The 18,619-nt window shown below is 73.9% G+C and overlaps 1 protein-coding gene across 2 annotated transcripts; it reads right to left on the reverse strand.

Annotated features, from left to right (window-relative positions):
• Window positions 1-631: 631 nt before the first annotated feature.
• FASN (fatty acid synthase) lies at window positions 632-18,211 on the reverse strand. 2 transcript variants are annotated; one of them, XM_054709150.1, is made up of 41 exons: window positions 18,146-18,211; window positions 16,344-16,478; window positions 15,774-15,926; window positions 14,682-14,855; window positions 14,155-14,355; window positions 13,194-13,316; window positions 13,010-13,125; window positions 12,797-12,931; window positions 12,041-12,503; window positions 11,776-11,963; window positions 11,477-11,666; window positions 11,054-11,148; window positions 10,815-10,949; window positions 10,524-10,727; window positions 10,316-10,431; window positions 10,002-10,174; window positions 9,715-9,906; window positions 9,547-9,627; window positions 9,239-9,427; window positions 8,860-9,039; window positions 8,182-8,385; window positions 7,652-7,950; window positions 6,891-7,451; window positions 6,699-6,817; window positions 6,282-6,436; window positions 5,994-6,197; window positions 5,758-5,908; window positions 5,504-5,682; window positions 5,301-5,420; window positions 5,016-5,138; window positions 4,696-4,919; window positions 4,401-4,602; window positions 4,122-4,273; window positions 3,962-4,053; window positions 3,635-3,786; window positions 2,972-3,217; window positions 2,633-2,821; window positions 2,235-2,465; window positions 1,935-2,155; window positions 1,745-1,843; window positions 632-1,577 (listed from the first exon to the last, which is right to left on the reverse strand). In XM_054709150.1, the coding sequence occupies exons 2-41, from the start codon at window positions 16,468-16,470 to the stop codon at window positions 1,188-1,190; spliced, it is 7,548 nt and encodes a 2,515-aa protein (XP_054565125.1). In that variant the 5' UTR covers window positions 16,471-16,478; window positions 18,146-18,211; the 3' UTR covers window positions 632-1,187. The 2 variants fall into 2 exon arrangements, with proteins under 2 accessions (XP_054565125.1, XP_054565124.1); XM_054709149.1 differs by lacking the exon at window positions 18,146-18,211 and adding an exon at window positions 17,643-17,842.
• Window positions 18,212-18,619: the final 408 nt, after the last annotated feature.

The raw sequence follows: 18,619 nt of genomic DNA on the forward strand, positions 1-18,619 counted from the left end.
CCTGAAGGACCTTTGCTCTGGGATCTTGGATCTTGAGGTCTCAGCTCCAGAAACCGCCCGCTGCTTCATCGCGTTGCACAAACCAGAACCGCATTCCTCCTTGTGGCTGACAGCCCCTCGCTGACCCGCCCACCTGCTGTTGGGAGAGCCAAGCTGTGGACATGGTGCTCAGCTGTGGGCCGGGCCGCTTCCGGTTCTACGCGGGCACAAACCAGGAGTGGAGCTGTTGGCTGATGGCCGCTGAGCTTTCTTAGGAACGTCAGCGCCCGGCCTGGCGCTGGGTCCCCTACGTCCTTCTCGAAGCCCAGGTGGGCCCGCTCCCCACCCGTCTTTTGTCCCCACCTCGCACCCCTCCCAGAGCCCAACTCTGCAGCTCACCTGCCCGCCCAGAAACTCCACTCCAGGGCGCCTACCTCACCCCTGCCCGTCACCCTCCCTCCCAGCTCCACTGCCCGTCACCAGTGCAGGGGTGGCTCTGAGGCTGTTTGCCATGTGGGTCCCGCCCTCAAGCAGCGACTCCAAATAAAGCCTCTGGGCGGGTAGGTCACGTGCCCGGGGAAGCAGACCGGTGGTCTCACCAGTTCTGGCAAGAGGTGCAGGGCCCCCCACAACCGCTGCCGCCGCTCCTAACCACGGAGTGGGCGGGTGCCTGCTGGCCGGCTGTGTGGCCTGCCGGGGGCGCTGGTGCAGGAGGGCGGAGAGCAGGGTCCCTATCGTCACCGACACCGAGCGAGTCCGTGCAAAAATGAAACAGATCCAGACAAGGTTCTTTGAACTGACAAGTATAGTAAATTTCAAAATCTGAGCAGCAACGTGAATGTGTTTCTTGAAAAAAGTACAGAGAACAGGGTGGGTGCCCGGCCCGCTGCCCCGCTGCATCCCGGCCCCGGGCGGGCTCGGCCCGCTGCCCCGGGCCCCGCGGCTCCCCAGCGGCGCAATAAATAGAGTCCAAACCAGGACCTCCGCGAGCGCGGACCGCGCTGGCGCCGGGCTCACGGGGTCGTGCCCGGCTCGGCCGACTCTTCACAGACCAGGAGGCCTCCAAGTCGGTGGCGCGGGTCCCGGCCCGCACCCGCGTGGAGGCCGTGCGGAGGCGCCCGGCACGGGCGGGCGTCAGTCCTACTTCTAGCGGCCACCGGGGTGCGGGCCGGGCGGCGGCAGGGCCGGGCGGCGGCAGGGCCGGGCGGCTAGCCCTCCCGCACGCTGACGCGCGGCTCGGCCAGGGCGCCGTGGATGATGCCCAGGATGGCCTCCAGGCCGCTGCCCTCCAGCAGCGTGCGGTGGTCGCCCTCGATGATGTGCACCGACACCTTCCCGTCGCACACCTGCGACAGGTTGTAGTCGGCGCCCAGGTCCTCGCCCTGCGCCCCGCCCTTCTTGGCGCGGAGCAGCGTCACGTTGCCGTGGTAGGTGGCCCGCGGCGTGTACTGCTCGGCGGCGCGCAGCTTGTGGTAGAAGGAGCGCGCGGCGAAGGTGAGCGCGCGGCGGTCCAGGCCCGCGTGGCTCTGCGTGATCATGTCCACGGCGGCCACCACGCGCTCCTCCAGGCCCGCGAGCGGCAGCAGCGCCTCCAGCACCTGCGGGACCGGGTCTGAGTGGGTCCCGCTGTGTGGACCAGCAGACCCCGCCCCCCAGGCACAGACCCCGCCCCTCCAGGCACAGACCCGCCCCCTCCAGGCACAGACCCCGCCCCCAGACCCAGACCCCCGCCCCTCCAGGCACAGACCCACCGGCCAGGACCCACCCTGTTGTGCTCCGTGTCCGTGAACTGCTGCACGAAGAAGCACATGGCCGCGGCCTCGGCCTCCCCCTCGCAGCCGGGCGTCAGCCTCGCGCGGTAGCTCTGCAAGGGGAGGGAGAGGCTCTGTAGGGAGGACGGGGGCACCCGGACCCCGACCCCGACCCCGACCGGGCTGAGCAGGCGCTGCCCTCACCTGTGTGTAGGCCAGCACGTAGGAGTGCGAGCCGTCAAACAGGAAGAGGCTGTTGTGCGCGGGGGCGGGGCCCTGCTGCGCCTGCAGCTGCGAGCACATCTCGAAGGCCACGCAGGCGCCGTAGGAGTAGCCGGCGATGCGGTAGGGCCCCTCGGGCTGCACCTGCCTGACGCACTGGAGGTAGTAGGCGGCCAGGCTGTGGATGCTGTCCAGCGGCGCGGCTGCGGGCGGGAGGGCTCCGTGTGGGTGGGCGCCCAGGCCCGTGGGCACCCCCCCCCCCCCCCCCGGACCCGGACGCACCTCGGGTGCACTGCAGGCCGTAGGTGGGGATGCTGAGCTTGGCGGCCAGGCTGTGGAACACGGTGGTGGAGCCCTCGATGGGGTGCACCAGGAACAGGGGCCGCTCGGAGCTCTGCACCGAGTTGAGCCGCGTGAGGGTGGGGCCCTCGGGGTTCACCAGCAGGGTGCTCAGGTTCAGCAGGGCCTGCTGCCGCGCGGGGCTGTCCTCCTTGGGTGTGGAAGCCGCCAGCTCTGTGGGGAGACGCCAGGGAGGCCGGCTGCCGTCTGCGGCTCCAGCTGCTGCTGGGCGGGGGCTCTGGTCCCACTCGGAGGGGCTGCGTCAACAAGCCTGACCCGGCCCGGCTGCCCACAGGCCGCACCCCCCAAAGCTGGGCCTGCGCCCTCTGACCCGCACGCACCGCTGGCCGGGCCGGCCTGGGAGGACAGGTCCTGCAGCTTCCGGAGCGTGAGCTGCTGGATGTCCCGCATGGACAGCACCAGGTCGTGCTCCCGCTCCAGCGTCTGGCGCACCTCCACGCCCATGAGCGAGTCCAGGCCCAGGTCCCCCAGCGAGCTGTCCAGGCTGACAGCGGCCAGGTCTCGGATGCCTGGGGAGAGGCGCGTGGTCGGCAAGCGGGGAGGGGAGTGGGCGGGCCCGTGGGTGGGTGAGGCCCCTCGTCCCCTCCGTGAGCAGGCAGGCCCCCTTGTGCGGGGGGTGGGGGGGGCGGTAAACCGAGGCGGGCGGGGCGGCCCCTCACCCAGGATGTGGGCCACGGCCTTCAGCAGGTCCTGCTGGCCGTCGCCGTCCCCGTGGGCCGCGGCCTTCTTCTCCGCCAGCACGAAGCTGCTCAGCACGGGGTGGGGCTGGCTCAGGAAGACGTCCAGCACCTCCAGGCAGGAGGCGATGCGCTGGGGCCGCGTCCCCCCGATGACCGAGTCGTTGGTGCCCATCGTCTCCAGCACGACGCCCACGTCGCCGATGGAGCCCCACTGCACGGCGAGGCCTGCGGGCGGGGTGTGTGTGTGTGTGTGAGGGGCACGTGGAGGGGTAAGAGTCAGCACGGAGCAGGTAGGGGGATGTGAGGGTCAGCGGGGAGCAGGCAGGGGTGTGTGTGTGAGGGGCACGTGGGGGGGTGAGGGTCAGCACGGAGCAGGTAGGGGGGTGTGAGGGGCACGTGGGGGGGTAAGAGTCAGCACGGAGCAGGTAGGGGGAGGTGAGGGGCACGTGGGGGGGTGAGGGTCAGCACGGAGCAGGCGGGGGGGTGTGAGGGGCACGTGGGGGGGTGAGGGTCAGCACGGAGCAGGCGGGGGGGTGTGAGGGGCACGTGGGGGGGTGAGGGTCAGCACGGAGCAGGTAGGGGGAGGTGAGGGGCACGTGGGGGGGTGAGGGTCAGCGGGGAGCAGGCGGGGAGCGGGCCTACCTGGGAGGCCGTCGTGCCTGCGCTGCTCGCATATGCGCTCCATGGTGGAGTTGGCGAAGCCGTAGTTGGTCTGGCCTGCGTTGCCACGCCCACAGCTCACCGAGGAGAAGGCCACGAAGTAGTCCAGCTCGGGGCACGCCTCACGGGTCACCCTGTGGGTGCTGGTGTCACTCCCTGGCCAGCGGCCCCTGCCCGGCCCCCTGCTGAACCAGCCCTGCCTCTGTGGAGCCTCGGCGCTGCCCCGAGTCCTGTGGCCTGGACCCCAGTCCCTGGGAGCACGTGGAGGCACGGGGAGTGGGGGGAGGCCAGTGTGGGGGGGCCGCCCACCTGTCCAGGTGCAGGGTGCCGCTGTACTTGGGCCGGCTCACGTCCTGGAAGAGCTCGGGCGTCTGGTTCTCCAGCATCGCGTCCCTCAGGACCTGGGAGAGGCGTCCTCAGTGCTGCCCAGCGGCCCGGTGCCCGGTGCCCGCCCGCGGAGCCCACTCACCATGGCCAGGTTGAAGACGCCGCCGACAGGCCCCAGCTGTGCGGCCTCGGCGATGAGGGCCCGGGCCCCGTCCAGGGAGCTGGCGCTGCTGGTGGACACCAGCACCTGCACGCCCTGTCGCCGCCACTCCCGCACCTGCTTGGCCTGGTAGCCTGCAGGCGGGGGCTGGGATCAGGGATCGGGGCTCCCGCCGCCTCGCCCGGGCCTCGGAGCCCAGGAGGGGGGCCGACCAGGGCGGGTGCGTCCCCACTGCCCGCCGCCCGCCCGCCCAGGCCTTACCCGTGCGGATGCCTGAGCGCGAGGTCAGCACCAGCTTCTGGGCCCCGCGCAGCACCAGCCACTGGGCCAGCTCCAGCCCGAAGCCGCCCAGGCCGCCCGCGATGACGTAGCTCTTGTGGGCCGGGCAGAAGAGCCTGGCCACGGCGGTGGTCAGGGCGGGCGGGGGCCCCTGCAGCGCGGCGCCCGGCTCCTCCTCGCGCACCTGCACAAGCGGCACGGCTCACGCTCGGCCCGGGGGCCGGGCCAGGTGGCGCCCGGGGCCCCCCTCCCCTGCACGGGCGCCCGGGGCCCTCACCTGCACGAGCACTTTGCCGATGTGCTTCCCCTGCGCCATGTAGCGGAAGGCGCCCTCCACCTGGTCCTTGGGGAACACGGTGCAGCGCAGCGGCTGCACCACCCCGTCCCGGATGCCCGCCCGCAGCAGCCCCGCCACCGCCCGCCAGTCGGCGCTGGCCTCCTCGAAGAGGGAGTCCAGCAGGATCCCGTGGAAGGTCACGTTCCGCAGGAAGATGGCCATGCCTGGCGGGCGGAGAGCGGAGGGCGCGGCTAGCACTCCCGGCCCCGACGCCCGGGGACCCCCCTGCCCCGGCCCCACCGCCTGCCGCCCGGCCTCACCCAGGGGGTGGTTGTTGAAAAGGTCGAATTTGCCGATTTCCAGGAAGCGGCCGTGCTGAGCCAGGCACCGCACGCTGGCCTGCAGCTTCTCCTCTGCCAGCGAGTTCAGGACCAGGTCCACACCTGGGGGGAGAGGGGTTCCCACGGTCACCCCACCGCTGGGCACACCCACGGTCCAGAGGCCAGACCCCGTCCCCGCCTGGCCGTCTTCTCCCGCTCAGCCCGCAGGGTAGGGTGGGTCGGGGGAGGGCAGAGGGTGGAGCTGGGGGTCGGGGGGCCACGCACCCTTCCCCGCCGTGTGCCGGAGCACGTGCTGCTCGAAGGACGTGTCCCTGGAGTTGGCGAAGCTGGTGTCGTCGAGCTGGGGGAACCTGGCCTGGAGGTACGCCCGCTTCTCGGCTGACCCTGCGGGGGAGGCGCGTGCGGTGAGCGGGCTGCGGTGAGCGGGCTGCGGTGAGCCGGCTGCGGGCGGGAGGGGCGGCACTCACCCACGGTGGTGAAGACGCGGCAGCCCAGGCTGAGGGCGATGGCGATGGCCGCCTGGCCCACGCCGCCCGAGCCCGAGTGGACGAGCACCGTCTCCCCGCGCTGCACGCGCCCGCGCACCACCAGCGAGTAGTAGGCCGTGGTGTAGACCACGGGCACCGAGGCCGCCTCCTTCAGGGTCCTGCGGGCACAGGCACGGTCACTCAGGCCCGGCCCGGCCACGTCGCGTGGGCCCGGGCCCCGGCCGCCCACTCACCAGTTGGAGGGCACGTCCCACAGGAAGTCCTCGGACAGCAGGACGGAGGTGGCCAGGCCTTCGGCGGGCACCAGCCCCATCACGCGCTTGCCGCTGGGGTCTCGGCCAGAGAACTCCATGCCCAGCATGCAGTCCCGGGCAGCCCACTTCCCTGGGGGCAGAGGGGGGTCAGCCCACAGGGTGGTCCCGAGCCTCTGGGCGGGGACCCCTCCCCCCGGGGCCTGCGCTGCCCGCACCTGGGATGGCGTCAGGAGACAGCTTGCCGGTGGCCAGCATGATGTCGCGGAAGTTGAGGGAGGCGTAGTAGACGGTGCAGAGCTGGACGCCGGGGCCGGGGGCCGGGGCGTGGCGCAGCGGGGAGCAGACCCAGCGGATGGAGGACAGGTCCCCGCGGGTGAGGACGTTCACGAAGGCGTGCTCCGTCTGCTCCTCCGGGGGGCCTGGGTCAGAGGCAGGGCTGCTAGGCCCAGGCCGGGCGGGACCCCCCCTCCGCCCCGCCGGCTCCCGCGAGGCCCGGGGCTCACCGTGCTCCAGCGGGAAGTGGCGGAAGGACCCCCAGGCCCCGTCCCGGTGCACGTTCATCACCAGGTCCCCTCGCAGCACCGCCTGCAGCTCCGCGGAGCCGGGGTCCAGCTGGGGGACGGGGGACGCGCTGCTGAGGTTGGACACCAGGATGCACCTGTGGGCACCAGGCCAGTGAGGGGGGGCCGAGGGCAGGGAGGGGGTGACCAAGGGAAGGAAGGGGGTGACGGGCGGGAGGGGCCGAGGGGAGGGAGGGGGTGACCAAGGGAAGGAAGGGGGTGACGGGCGGGAGGGGCCGAGGGGAGGGAGGGGGTGACGGGCAGGGGGGGGCCGAGGGGAGGGAGGGGGTGACGGGCGGGGGGGCCGAGGGGAGGGAGGGGGTGACGGGCGGGGGGGGGGGGCACAGCTCAGTGGCTCACCGGACCCGGTGCCCGCCAGGCTCCTTCCGCAGGCAGTTGACCAGGCCCACGACGCCGGAGGTGGCACAGCCGCTGGCCGTCAGCCACACGGGCCGGGAGGAGGCGTCGGCCAGGATGCTCTGCAGGACGAGGCGAGGTTGGTGGCTGGGAGGGCCCGGGGTCCACGGGCGGGGCCGGGCGGGGGGCACTGACCTTGAGCGAGTCCACCCATCCGAAGCCGGCGTCCTCCACGGGCAGGAAGAGGGGGCTGCCCTGCGGGGCGGGCCGGCGGCACAGGAGGAGCGCCGAGCCGTAGAAGGATCGCTTCAGGGCCACCAGGCGCAGGTTCGCGGCCGCCAGCAGGGCCTCCCAGGCGTCCTGGCCCAGCAGGCCCTGCCCGCCCGGCGGCGGCGGCTCAGGGCAGGTCAGGAAGGCGAGCGTCTCCCCGAGGGGGTGCCCTCTGAGCAGCGTGTGCAGCAGCAGGAAGCCCCCCTCCTTGAGGGCGGCGGCCATGTTGCCGAGGGCCGTGGCCGGGTCCCCCAGGTTGGCCAGCGCACAGTTGCACACCAGCAGGTCGGCCGGGCCCAGGCCGCCGGGGGCGGGGTCCGCGGGGTCCCACTGGCCCTGGCCCACGCCGAGCTGCTGCAGCTTGGCCTGGGCGGGCTCCAGGGCCTGGGCGTGGCGGTCGGTGGCCGTGTAGTCCAGCTGCAGCAGCGGCTGGGTGTTGAGCAGCGCCGGGATGCGCGAGTACAGGTGGCCGTCTGCAGCCAGCACCTGGGGGGACGGAGGCCTAGGTGGGCGGCCCCCACAGGCACCCGACCCCGCAGCCCCTGTGGAGCCGGGTCCCTCACCCCCGCCTGTGGGAGCAGTGGAGACGCGGGCAGTCTTACGCTGGCGCTCACCTCGGCCGGGCCCTGGCCCTGGCGTGGGTCTGCCCGGCTCGGCCCGTGCTGACCGCCCTGCCCAGCACCTACCTCCACCACCTTCATGCGGAGGCCGGTCACGTTCTCCAGGGCGGTGTCCACGCAGGCCTTGAGCGCCGGGGAGTCGAGGAGGCCACTGAGCAGCGGGTCCTCAGGCAGCCCCGGCCGCTCCTGCACCAGCACCCGGCCCAGCTCCAGCCGCAGGTTCCCGTTGAGCTGGCAGGCGGCCGCCAGCAGCCGAGCCAGGCCCTGCTGCGGGGGCTTCCGTGGGGCCTGCGCCCCGTCCAGACCGGGCACCACCATCTTCAGCCCCTGCTGGGCCACCTTGGTCTGCAGCACCTGTGCCAGCCCTGGGGGGGTGGGGGGATGGGGGCTCAGAACTGGCACCGCCCACAGAGGGTGTGTCCACAGACAGCGAGGTCCGTGCCCGCAGCCCCAGTTCCTGCCCGGGCATGAGGGGGCTGGTGGGTGGGCCTGTGAGGGCCGGGGAGGCAAAACGAGACCAGGTCCTGGCGACGGGCGTGGGGATGAGCTCCCCGCCCCCAGGGTGTGTGCGGGGCGGGGCCGGGGCGGGGCCTCACCGCTGCACAGCTGCAGCTCCTCCTGCAGGGCCCCGCTGCCCGCCAGGCACCCGTCCTCCGCGTGCGGCGTGAAGCAGAACTTCTCCAGGATGGGCGCGCGCTGCTCCTGCTGCCGCCGCGGGGCCACCGAGGTGTGCAGGCCCGAGATGAGGACGCCGCCGGCCGCCGTGCTGTTCAGAGCGCGGCTCACCACCACCCGCACCGCTGTGGGGACACGGGAGTGTGGGCGTGCGGGGCGCGGCGGGCGCGGGGAGTGTGGGCGTGCGGGGCGCGGCGGGCGCGGGGAGTGTGGCGTGCGGGGCGCGGCGGGCGCGGGGAGTGTGGGCGTGCGGGGCGCGGCGGGCGCGGGGAGTGTGGGCGTGCGGGGCGCGGCGGGCGCGGGGAGTGTGGGCGGGCGCGGGGAGTGTGGGCGTGCGGGGCGCGGCGGGCGCGGGGAGTGTGGGCGTGCGGGGCGCGGCGGGCGCGGGGAGTGTGGGCGGGCGCGGGGAGTGTGGGCGTGCGGGGCGCGGCGGGCGCGGGGAGTGTGGGCGTGCGGGGCGCGGCGGGCGCGGGGAGTGTGGGCGGGGCGCGGGGAGTGTGGGCGTGCGGGGCGTGGCGGGCGCGGGGAGTGTGGGCGTGCGGGGCGTGGCGGGCGCGGGGAGTGTGGGCGTGCGGGGCGCGGCGGGCGGGGCCGTCTACCTGGGGTCTCTCCCTGCGGCGCGTGCACCTTGCGCCGGTGGGCGGCGGGGTCGATGCGGATGGCGGCGATGCGGGTGGGCAGGCGCAGGCTGCGCTGGGGGGTGCCCAGTATGGACATCTGCAGCATGCTGTCCAGGAAGGTCACCCAGTTGTCCTGCCACAGCAGCCGGCCGGTGTCGCCTGTGGCAGAGGGCGTCAGCGCGAGGGGTCCGTCGCACGCAGCCTCTTCCCGGCCCTGACCCCCGCGGTGACCCTCCTCCCCCGCTCCCCACACGCCCCCTGGCTGGGGCCATGGCAGGCACGTGGCGCCTGGACACTGGGCACCGGGGGAGGTCGCCTCAGGGCCCGCCCCCAGGGTGTCCGGGGGGACCGTGCCCACCTTCGAGGGAGGCCTCGAGGACGCCCTGGAAGTGGGGGCCGTAGTCGTAGCCCCGCAGCCGCAGCTCCTTGTACACGTCGCCCTGGGACAGGCGGAAGGTGGCCGTGGGGTCTGCGGGGTCCGCCGTGTCCAGGCCGTCCTGGTTGTCGAAGAGCCTGGGGTCGGGGTCCTCCCACTGATACACCGTCCCTGTGGGCGGGGGGGGGGGGAGGGCAGTCAGGGGGTCTGAGGGCTGGGCAGAGCCGAGCCGGACGCCAGGGGCCCACCCCGAGGCCCGTCAGGGACCCTGTGGCCTGGCACCCGCTCACCGCTCACGACCAGGTTGCCGTTCTGAGACACCTCGAAGGCGTGCGAGGCCTCCAGCAGCCGCACCTCCAGGGGCACAGTGCCTGTGGACAGCGGGACCAGGGTGAGCTGCAGGCGCCAGGGGTCAGAGGTCAGCACCCCCACGGCTCCTCCCAGCCGCCCCGCCTCACCCGTCTTGGGCAGGATGGTGGCCTGGTGCAGCGTCACGTCCTCAAAAGCCACGGGCATCTGCTCCGTGTTCCGGTCCAGGGCGCGAGCCAGTGTCCTCCAGACCAGGCACAGGTAGCCGGTGGCCGGGAAGAGGACGCGGCCGTCTAGGCGGTGGTCCACCAGGTAGTGGCTGGGGGACTCGGGGCTGGTGTCTGCGGGGTACAGGCTTCAGTGCCCACCCACCCCCGCCCGGCCTTCCCTCCTGCCTCCCGCCCACCGCCCGGCCTCACGCCCTCGCCAGCCTCACCGATGGTGTAGACGGTAGCTGAGGAGCTGCCGGAGCCGTTGGGGAAGTCCTCGGCGGCAGGCACGTCCCAGGTCTGGCTGTGGTCCCACTTGATGAGGGGGGAGATGAGCGGGGTCCCCCGGGGCGCTGGGAACTCCTCGGGCGGGAACAGGCCATTGGGGTTGATGTCAATGCTGGGGGTGGGGAGTGGGTTAGGGGTGCACCTGGCCCTGGGACCCCCCATCACACCCACTGCCAACCACCTCCCCTAAGACCCAGAGCCGCCCTCACGGGGAAGCGGCCCATCGAGGCCCGGGGCGGGCGCGCAGACCCACCCGGCCAGGTGCAGGCGGCCCACGCTGCCGAGCAGGAAGTGCAGGTTGTCCGCGTGGTCCTTCTTCATCAGGGGCAGGACGGTGCAGCTGGGCTTCAGGCCCCGCTTCAGCACGGCCTGCGGGGCGGGAGGGCGGGCGGGCTGAGCGCTGCCCCGTGCACGCCCGGCCCGAGCCCCTCCCCCGAGCCCGCAGGCCCCGCCGGGCGTACCTGCAGCAGCGCGTGGGGGGCGACCTCCAGCACCACGGCGTGCTCCGGCACGTGCCACAGCGCCTCCTGGAACAGCACGGGGCTCACCAGGTTGTTGACGTTGTACTCGGCGGAGGGCGTGCGGGCCAGGCTGCCCTGCCACTGGGCCTCGGGGATGGAGGTGCTGAGCCAGCGCGCCGAGCGGGGCCGCGGGTCCCGGATCACCTGCGCACAGGCTGCCGGTCAGCGCCCGGGGCACGGCCCTCCTGCCCCCCCCCCCCCCGCCCGGCGGCCCGTGGGGGGCCGGCCCACCTTCTTGAGCTCCCGCAGCAGCGAGGGCGCGATGCCCTCCATGAAGTAGGAGTGGAAGGCCAGGCCGCCCGTCCGCACCTCCTTGGCGAACACGCCCTCCTGCCTCAGCTGCTCCACGAACTCGGACACGGAGGCCTGGGGAGAACAGGAGCCGTGACGGGCGGTCGTGGGTCCCGGGTCCCGGGTCCCGGGTCCCGGGCTGTGCGCCAGCCCCTCCTGCGGCCTCGCCCAGCGCCCACCTGAGGTCCCGAGATGGTCACCGTGTCCTTGGAGTTGTGGCACGCGGGCACGACGCCGGGGGGGCAGCGCCGCTTACACTCCTCCCAGGACAAGCCTGTGGGCAGAGGCCGCGGGGCAGCACGAAGGTCGGCCCCGTAATTGCAGCCGCGGAGGGAGCAGCTTTACAGGCCTCTCCCCGCCCCCGCCGCCTTTCATCTCAGGGACGTGTCGTTACTGCCACCCCACGGCCTCCCTCCCTCCCTCCCTCCCTCCCTCCCGCCCTCCTCCACGACACCCGGGGCTCCTGCCCACGGAGGGAGCCAAGACGAGGGACCCCGACACCCCGACTTTATCAAAAGTCCTGTGGGTCCTCTTGGGGGGTTCTTGTCCCCACGTGGTTAAGCTCAGGCTCCTGGGAAAAGCGCCCTGCTGGCCACACCTACCCACGGCCGCCATGGCCCCCGGTGGGATGTGCGCCTCCTTGATGCACTGGCCGCGCCAGTAGGCGGCGAGCACCGCCTCCTCCTGCGAGAGGCAGCCGTCGGCATAGCCGCAGGCCACCTCGCCCAGGGAGTGCCCGATGATGCCGTCCGGCCGCAGGCCCAGGCTGGTCAGCAGGTCTAGGAGGGCGATCTGGGGGCGGACGTGTCACCTGAGTCCCGGGGAGGCCCCGCCAGGTCCAGGCCCTCCCTCCGCGTCCCCGGGCCCTCGGACGCGACCCGACCCCGACCCGAGGACGGACCTGGATGGCCGTCAGGCTCACGAAGGCGTTGACGGTGTCGTCGAAGGTGTCCTCGTCCGTGCTCAGCAGCAGCTCCGACACCTGCAGCCCCAGCGGCTTCACGACCTCGTCGGAGCGCAGGATGGAGTCCCGGAAGCAGGGCAGGCGCATGAGGCTGAGCCCCATCCCGCGCCACTGCGTGCCCATCCCTGAGGGCGGGAGGCGTGAGCCCACGGCCACCACCCGCTGCCCCACGCCCAGCAGGCCAGGCCAGGCCCGGACTCACCGGAGCAGATGAACCAGAGCGGGCGCTGCCCGGCGGGCACCTGCTGCACCTCCTGCCCGCTGCCCTCGCCGCCCAGCACGGCGCAGCCCCGGAAGGGCATGGCGGTGACGGGCGCGGCCGCGATGTCGTTGAGCATGCTCACGAAGGCCAGGTTCTGGCTGTGCCGGCGGCCCTGCTCCAGCAGCCCCTGCACGGCCTCGGGGGTGCGCCCGCTGGCCAGCAGTAGGCGGGGCAAGGCGGCGTGGGGGGCGGGCGCGGGGGGCGGGCGCCAGTTGGGTCGAAGGATGACGTGCACGTTGGAGCCGCCAAAGCCGAAGGAGTTCATGGCCACGTTGCCCCCGCGCACGGGCAGGGGCCGGTCCACCACCCGCAGCCGCCCCTCCTGCAGCGCTGGGATCTGGGGGTTCGGGCTGTGGAAGTGCAGGTTGGGCGCCCAGAGCCCGTGCTCCAGGGACAGCAGCACCTGTGGGCGGCGTGCCGACCTGAGACCCACAGGCACCCGCAGGCCCCGCCGCCTCAGCCAGGGCCCCTCCCAGGTGGCTGTGGGCCTGGACACCCCAGGAAGCCCCCCACCCCCAGGAGCCCAGCGATGGCGGTCGGGGTTCCCCAGCCCCCACTGCTGCTCAGGAGCTGAGCGGGGAGCCGCCCGGCCACTGCCTGCAGCCCCGTGGGGAGGTGCCCAGCAGCGTGCCGGGCCCGCGAACCAGGGCAGGGCCCAGGCACAGCACCCAGAGCCCTGCCCGAGCGGGTGCCCACCTTGGCCAGTGCGGCCAGCCCCGAGGCCGGCTCCGGGTGCCCCATGTTCGACTTGGTGGACCCGATCAGCAGGGGGTCCTGGCGCGTGGCACACAGTGCCCGGTCGATGCCGTTCAGCTCCTGGGGGTCGCCCACCTGTGGGGGACACGGGAGGGTCAGGCTGCAGCGGGCGGCGCGGGCGCGGGTGCGGGCGGCGCGGGCGCGGGGCCTCACCTTGGTGCCGGTCCCGTGAGCCTCGATGTACTCCAGGGACTCGGGGGTCACGCCGCACGGCCCGTACAGGGAGCGTATGAGCTGCTCCTGGGCCTCTCCGGACGGGAAGGTCACGCCTGCGGGAGGGCCGGCTCAGCACCCCTCGCCGACCCCGGCGCCCCCACCCGCCCTGGCCGGTTCCCACCTTGCTCCTTGGCGCCGTCCGTGTTGGTGCCGGAGTTCAGGATGGTGGCGTACACGCGCCGGGCCAGGGACTTCTTGGTCAGCAGGACGGCCACCACGGCCTCGGCGCGGCAGTACCCGTCCCCTGAGGGCAGAGAGGGGCTCAGGGGCAGGCAGGCTGGCGCCCGCTCTGGCCTGGGGAGGCTGGGGGGCTGCCCGCGCCGCGCCTCCGCCGCCCCCGCCGCGCCCCCGCCGCCCCCCGCCGCGCCTCACCGGCCCCCGCCGCCCCCGCCGCCCCCGCCGCCCCCGCCGCGCCCCCGCCGCCCCCGCCGCGCCTCACCGGCCCCCGCCGCCCCCGCCGCCTCCGCCGCCCCCGCCGCGCCCCCGCCGCGCCTCACCGGCCCCCGCCGCCCCCGCCGCCCCCGCCCCGCCTCGCCCCGCCTCACCGGCCCCCGCCGCCCCCGCCGCCCCCGCCCCGCCTCACCGGCCCCCGCCGCCCCCGCCGCCCCCGCCGCGCCTCACCGGCCCCCGCCGCCCCCGCCGCCCCCGCCCCGCCTCACCGGCCCCCGCCGCGCCTCACCCGCCCCCGCCCCCGCCTCACCGGCCCCCGCCGCCCCCGCCGCGCCTCACCGGCCCCCGCCGCGCCTCACCGGCCCCCGCCGCCCCCGCCGCGCCTCACCGGCCCCCGCCGCGCCTCACCGGCCCCCGCCGCGCCTCACCGGCCCCCGCCGCCCCCGCCGCGCCTCACCGGCCCCCGCCGCGCCTCACCGGCCCCCGCCGCCCCCGCCGCGCCTCACCGGCCCCCGCCGCGCCTCACCGGCCCCCGCCGCGCCTCACCGGCCCCCGCCGCCCCCGCCGCGCCTCACCGGCCCCCGCCGCGCCTCCGCCGCCCCCGCCTCACCCCCGCCGCCGCCCCCGCCGCCCCCGCCGCGCCTCACCCGCCCCCGCCGCCTCACCCGCCCCCGCCGCCCCCGCCGCCTCACCGGCCCGGTCGAAGGACCTGCAGGTGCCCTCGGGGCTGAGCATGCCCAGCTTCATGAACTGCACGGACGTGTTGGGCTTGAGCAGGACGTTGATGCCGCCCACGAGGGCCGCGGGGCACTCGCCGCTGCCGACGGCCTGGTAGGCGTTGTGCAGGGCCAGCAGGCTGGAGGAGCAGGCCGTGTCCAGGGCGACGCTGGGCCCTGCGGCCGAGGGGGGAGCGGGGTGAGGGGGAGCCCGGGCCCCCCGGCTTCCCGGGGAAGGGGAGCCGCGGCTGGAAGGGGCTCGCTGTCCCCCGGCCACACCTCGCAGGGGGCGCCCACCTTGATCGCTTTTTATTTCACTTGAGTACATTTCTCGTTGATGTCAGAGAGGAAGGGAGAGGGAGAGAAGTAGCAACGGTAAGAGAATCATGGACCGGCTGCCTCCTGTACACCCCACACTGGAGATCGAACCCGCAACCCGGGCCTGTGCCCCGACCGGGAACGACGCGCAGCCGCGGAGCCCCGCCGCCGGGCAGGGCACCCACCTTTGAAGTTGAAGAAGAAGGAGAGGCGGTTGGCCATCATGGCTCGCTGGCAGCCCACCATGCTGTAGCCCACGAGGGTGTCGGGGTCTCGGCTGAGGGCCTCGGAGGCCTCGGAGCCGCTCACGCCCACCCAGACGCCGGTGTTGGTTCCTCGGAGCGAGGCCGGGTTGATGCCTGTGGGAGCAGCGGTCAGAATGCCGGCCGCACCCGCCCACCACCCAGCCTTGCGGACGAGGGCCCCCTCGAGGGGGCCATCTCAGCCCGGCCAGAGGGACTGGGGGGCCAGCCCAGGTGGGGCTGAGAACAGAGAACCAAGAACCAGGTCACAAGAAACTGGGGCTGGGGGGGGGGGGGGGGCTCCAGGCTCTGGGTCAGGCGGCGGCCAGAGACGGAGGTGAAGACAGAGGGCAGCATTGTCCCCAGGCGACTCCCTGGCCCCTGGTGTCCCTGGCGGAGTCTGGTGAGCCCCAAGGGCCAATGAGCACCCACGCCCCAAGGGCGCCTGCCCGGACGGCGAGATAAGGAGGAGAGACACACAAAGGCCGAGTGTCCAGGCTCCTGCAGGAGGGGCCCTGCCGGCCCCAGGGGAGCGGCATCCAAGGCCCCTGGAGAAGGCCTTCAGGTCTGCCTGCCTCCCGCCCCTCCCCGAGGCATGTGTCTGTGCCCGGTCCTGCTCAGTGTCAGCCCAGGGGCCGGCTGGCACCCGCTGACCCAAAGACAAGAGTGGGGAGCCCCCAGGCTCGCCATCAGGACCGGCCTGAGCCCCAGGACAAGAGCCAGCTACCTCTGGGCCAGACTCAACCCAGGGCAGGAGCCCAGCACCGGCCCTCACCCCAAGACCAGTTCTCTGATGGGAGTAAGGAAACTGGGGCGCCAGGGCACGCCCAGGACACCTCGGGCCAGTTGTGAAACCAGACCTGCCCAGGGGCCCACGCCTCCCGAACCTCGGGCCTGGCAGTCCCAACCAGGACAGAGGGAGCCCGGCTCGGCTCGCCCCGCCTCCGGCACTCAGTTCTACTCTGAACGCGCTCCTTTCAAAAGCAGGAGGACCCGTTGTGACCTCAGTGGGCCATCGGCCCCCCAGTGACCCACCTCCGTCCACGATGGCCTCGTAGGCGACCTCTAGCAGCAGGCGCAGCTGGGGGTCCATCGTGTGCGCCTGCTTGGCGTGGACCCCGAAGAAGGTGGCGTCGAACTTGGACAGGTCCTTCAGCTTGCCGGAGCGCCGGGGCAGGCCGTAGAGTCCTGCAGACACGGCAGGCGGGAGGCACTGCTGTGGGCGTCAAGGCCCCAGGGGACCCACAGGGAGACGGGGGCTCCCCAGGAGGGTGGGCTCCCCAGGAGGGTGGGCAGTGGCCCCAGAGCAGTCTCCTCCAGCCCCCCTGCCCTGGCTGCAGACCCTCCAGCGGGCCCTGCTGGGCTGGGCTCCGCGCTGACTCACACCCGCGGATCAGGTAGAACTGCTCGCGCGGGAGCCGACCAGGCGTGAGGGAGTCAAACCAGCTTCCCCGGAGCCGGCTCTTATCTGGCCTCGGACACGTGGGCCAGCGGCGGCCCCTGGCCTCCTGCCCCTGCCCTCCAGCCCTGGACCCGGCTGGTCGCCAGCTGAGAAAGGGCGGGCGCACCAGGGGCCACCGCACCGCTGGGCAGGCCGTCACTCACCGGCCTTCCACCTCCTGTCATCGTCCGTCACCATGTCCACGCCGCCGATGAGGTTGTCCCAGAACTCCTGCAGGTTCTCGGACTCGGGCAGCTTCCCCGACATGCCGGCAATCACCACCTCCTCCATGACGCTCTCTGCGGGGCCCGGGCACAGGTCAGCTCGGCCCGCACCCTAGTCCGCAGCCCCCACAGCCCCCCGAGCCCCACGGCACTCGCCCTCCTCAGCCTGGCCCGCCGGTGGGTCGGAGAGCAGCAGCTGACAGCCCCAGACCAGAGGCCAGATGGCCGGACGGATGTCCTGCGTGTGAATGTGTGTGTGTTGGAGGGCGGTCAGCTCTGACCCAGCGGGTCCTTGCCTCTTACTGGGCCTTGGCAGAAGCTGCCACATCTGGGGCCCAGGGCTGGGGTGACCCCCAGGGCCCTGCTGCCTGTGCCCACCCCTCCCAGCAGTCGTGGCCTCTGTGACCTCCGCTGTGGTGCCCTTCCCAGCCGAGGAGCCGGTCCAGGGAACCAAGCAAAGGAGAAAGGGCACAAAGTCTGAGGGGGGAAACTTGGGAGGTGGGGAGGCCCGACCCACACTTGAGTAGCCCCGAGCTCAGCACCCAGCTGCCCGCCATGCCCAATGCCATCGAGGGCAGGCAGGAGCTGCCAGGACTCGGGAGGGACCCGGAGGGACAGCAGGGGACTGTGGGTGCCAAGGCCTGGCAGGGCTCTGGGGGAAAGGTGGCCTGTGCCCCACGGTGGGCCAACCTGGGGCACCGTTCCTGGTCAGGTGCCAGGCGAGTGCGACCCAGACCCACGCACCTGTGCCGGGGAGGCCGCAGGGTACCGCTCGCTCACCTCCAGGCAGATCCAGCTGCCTCCGGAGGTACCCACCCCCCTGCCCCGCACGCCCACAGCTTGCGGGCCTGGGATGGGGTTCCTGTGTAGCCCCCGAGCAAAGCCAGGGATGGTCTGGCAACTTCGTCAAGGCCCAGGGCCCCCGATGCTGGTGACCTGTGGACACGCAACCGCTCGGCCCTCCCCGGTCTGAGCAAGGCCGGGCGAGTGGAGGAGCGGCGGCTTCCTTGGTGGCCTGGCGTCCGCTGTCCGGGAGGGAGGGAGCCCCCTCCCCCAGCGCCGAATAAAGAGCCCTTTGCCGGCCCAGGGCACCGGCTCGGGCGCCGCCGCCTCCAGAGAGCGCCGGCTCTGTTCTGCCTACTTGCTATTCACGCCGAGTGCCGCGGCGGCGGGTGGGGGTGGGGAGGAGACCCCCGCAGCGCCCGCCCCGCCCCGCCGCTCCGGCTCGGCCCCCAGCACCTCGGGGGCTCGGGGCTGCGCCCACGTGGTGGGAAGACCGGTCCCCACCGGGCTCCCGGCCTCTCTCCCGGCCCTTCGGTAGCTGAAAAGGCGCCCCCGGGTCGGAATGGGCCTCGGCCGGCAGTCGAAGGGGGGGATGCCGCGGGCGGAGGGGCCTCATGGAGACCTTTGTGGGCGCGCACGGGCGGCGGGGACTGCCCGGCCTCGGCCCACCCCGCGACCAAAATGGCTGTTCGCGGAGCTCCCGGCGTCCGGCGCTCGCATCGCCCACCTCCCCACGGCCTGGGGCGCGGCGCGCAGGCCCTTAACCGCCCGCCCCGGACGCTCGCATCAGACGGCGCGGCCTCGCGGGCAACCCTCCACCGCGGGCAGCCCGAGCGCCCCGCGGCCGAGGGTGCGGCCAGCGGCCTGCCCGATCCCCGCCCCCCGCCCCCCGATCCCCGGGCCCCGATCCCCGGGCCCTGGCCTCGGCCTCGGCCCCGGCCCCGGCCCCGCCGCAATACCTGGTCTGGGCGCGGGCGCGGGCGCAGTGCGGGCGGCGGGGCGAGGATGCAGCGCGGAGGAGGCGCCGGCGCTGCGTCTCTCTGGCTCCCTCTAGGCCGGCGCCGGCGTATTTAACCGCGGCCGCCCCGCGCGGACACGCCACATGGGCTGACAGCTCGGCGGCGCCGCCCAGGCCAATGAGCGTCGGGGCTGCGCCCGGGACCGCGCGCCGCCGCCGGTGGGGTGATGGCGGGACCCTCTCGGGGGCGCGCCCGGGACGGCGGGGGGCCTCGACTTCCGTTCGCCCGCAGGCACATGGCGCGCCCACCCCCGCCTCCTCGGCCGCCCCCTCCCCTGGCTACGCGGGGCCCACGTGTGCGCGGCGCGCGGGTGGCACGGGACGGGATGGCTGGGGTGTCGGGGTGTCACACGGGGCCCCACTGGGGGTTAGGCGGACCCCGGGGGACGCACGCACGTGTCCGCGTCCGGGCGCG

This window comes from Eptesicus fuscus, chromosome 20 (genome assembly GCF_027574615.1).
Source record: "Eptesicus fuscus isolate TK198812 chromosome 20, DD_ASM_mEF_20220401, whole genome shotgun sequence".
In the NCBI taxonomy this organism is placed as follows: Eukaryota; Metazoa; Chordata; class Mammalia; order Chiroptera; family Vespertilionidae; genus Eptesicus; species Eptesicus fuscus.

What these genes read in the sequence shown, in the direction of transcription:
- FASN (XM_054709149.1), bottom strand. Translation starts at nt 17,802, where the DNA reads ATGAGGCCCCTCCGCCCGCGGCATCCCCCCCTTCGACTGCCGGCCGAG. An exon ending in CGGCAACCTGGTCGTGAGCG is followed by an intron (nt 9,428 to 9,546) that starts GTGAGCGGGTGC and finishes CCCCGCCCACAG; the next exon opens with GGACGGTGTATCAGTGGGAG. An exon ending in CCACTTCCCGCTGGAGCACG is followed by an intron (nt 6,198 to 6,281) that starts GTGAGCCCCGGG and finishes CCTCTGACCCAG; the next exon opens with GCCCCCCGGAGGAGCAGACG.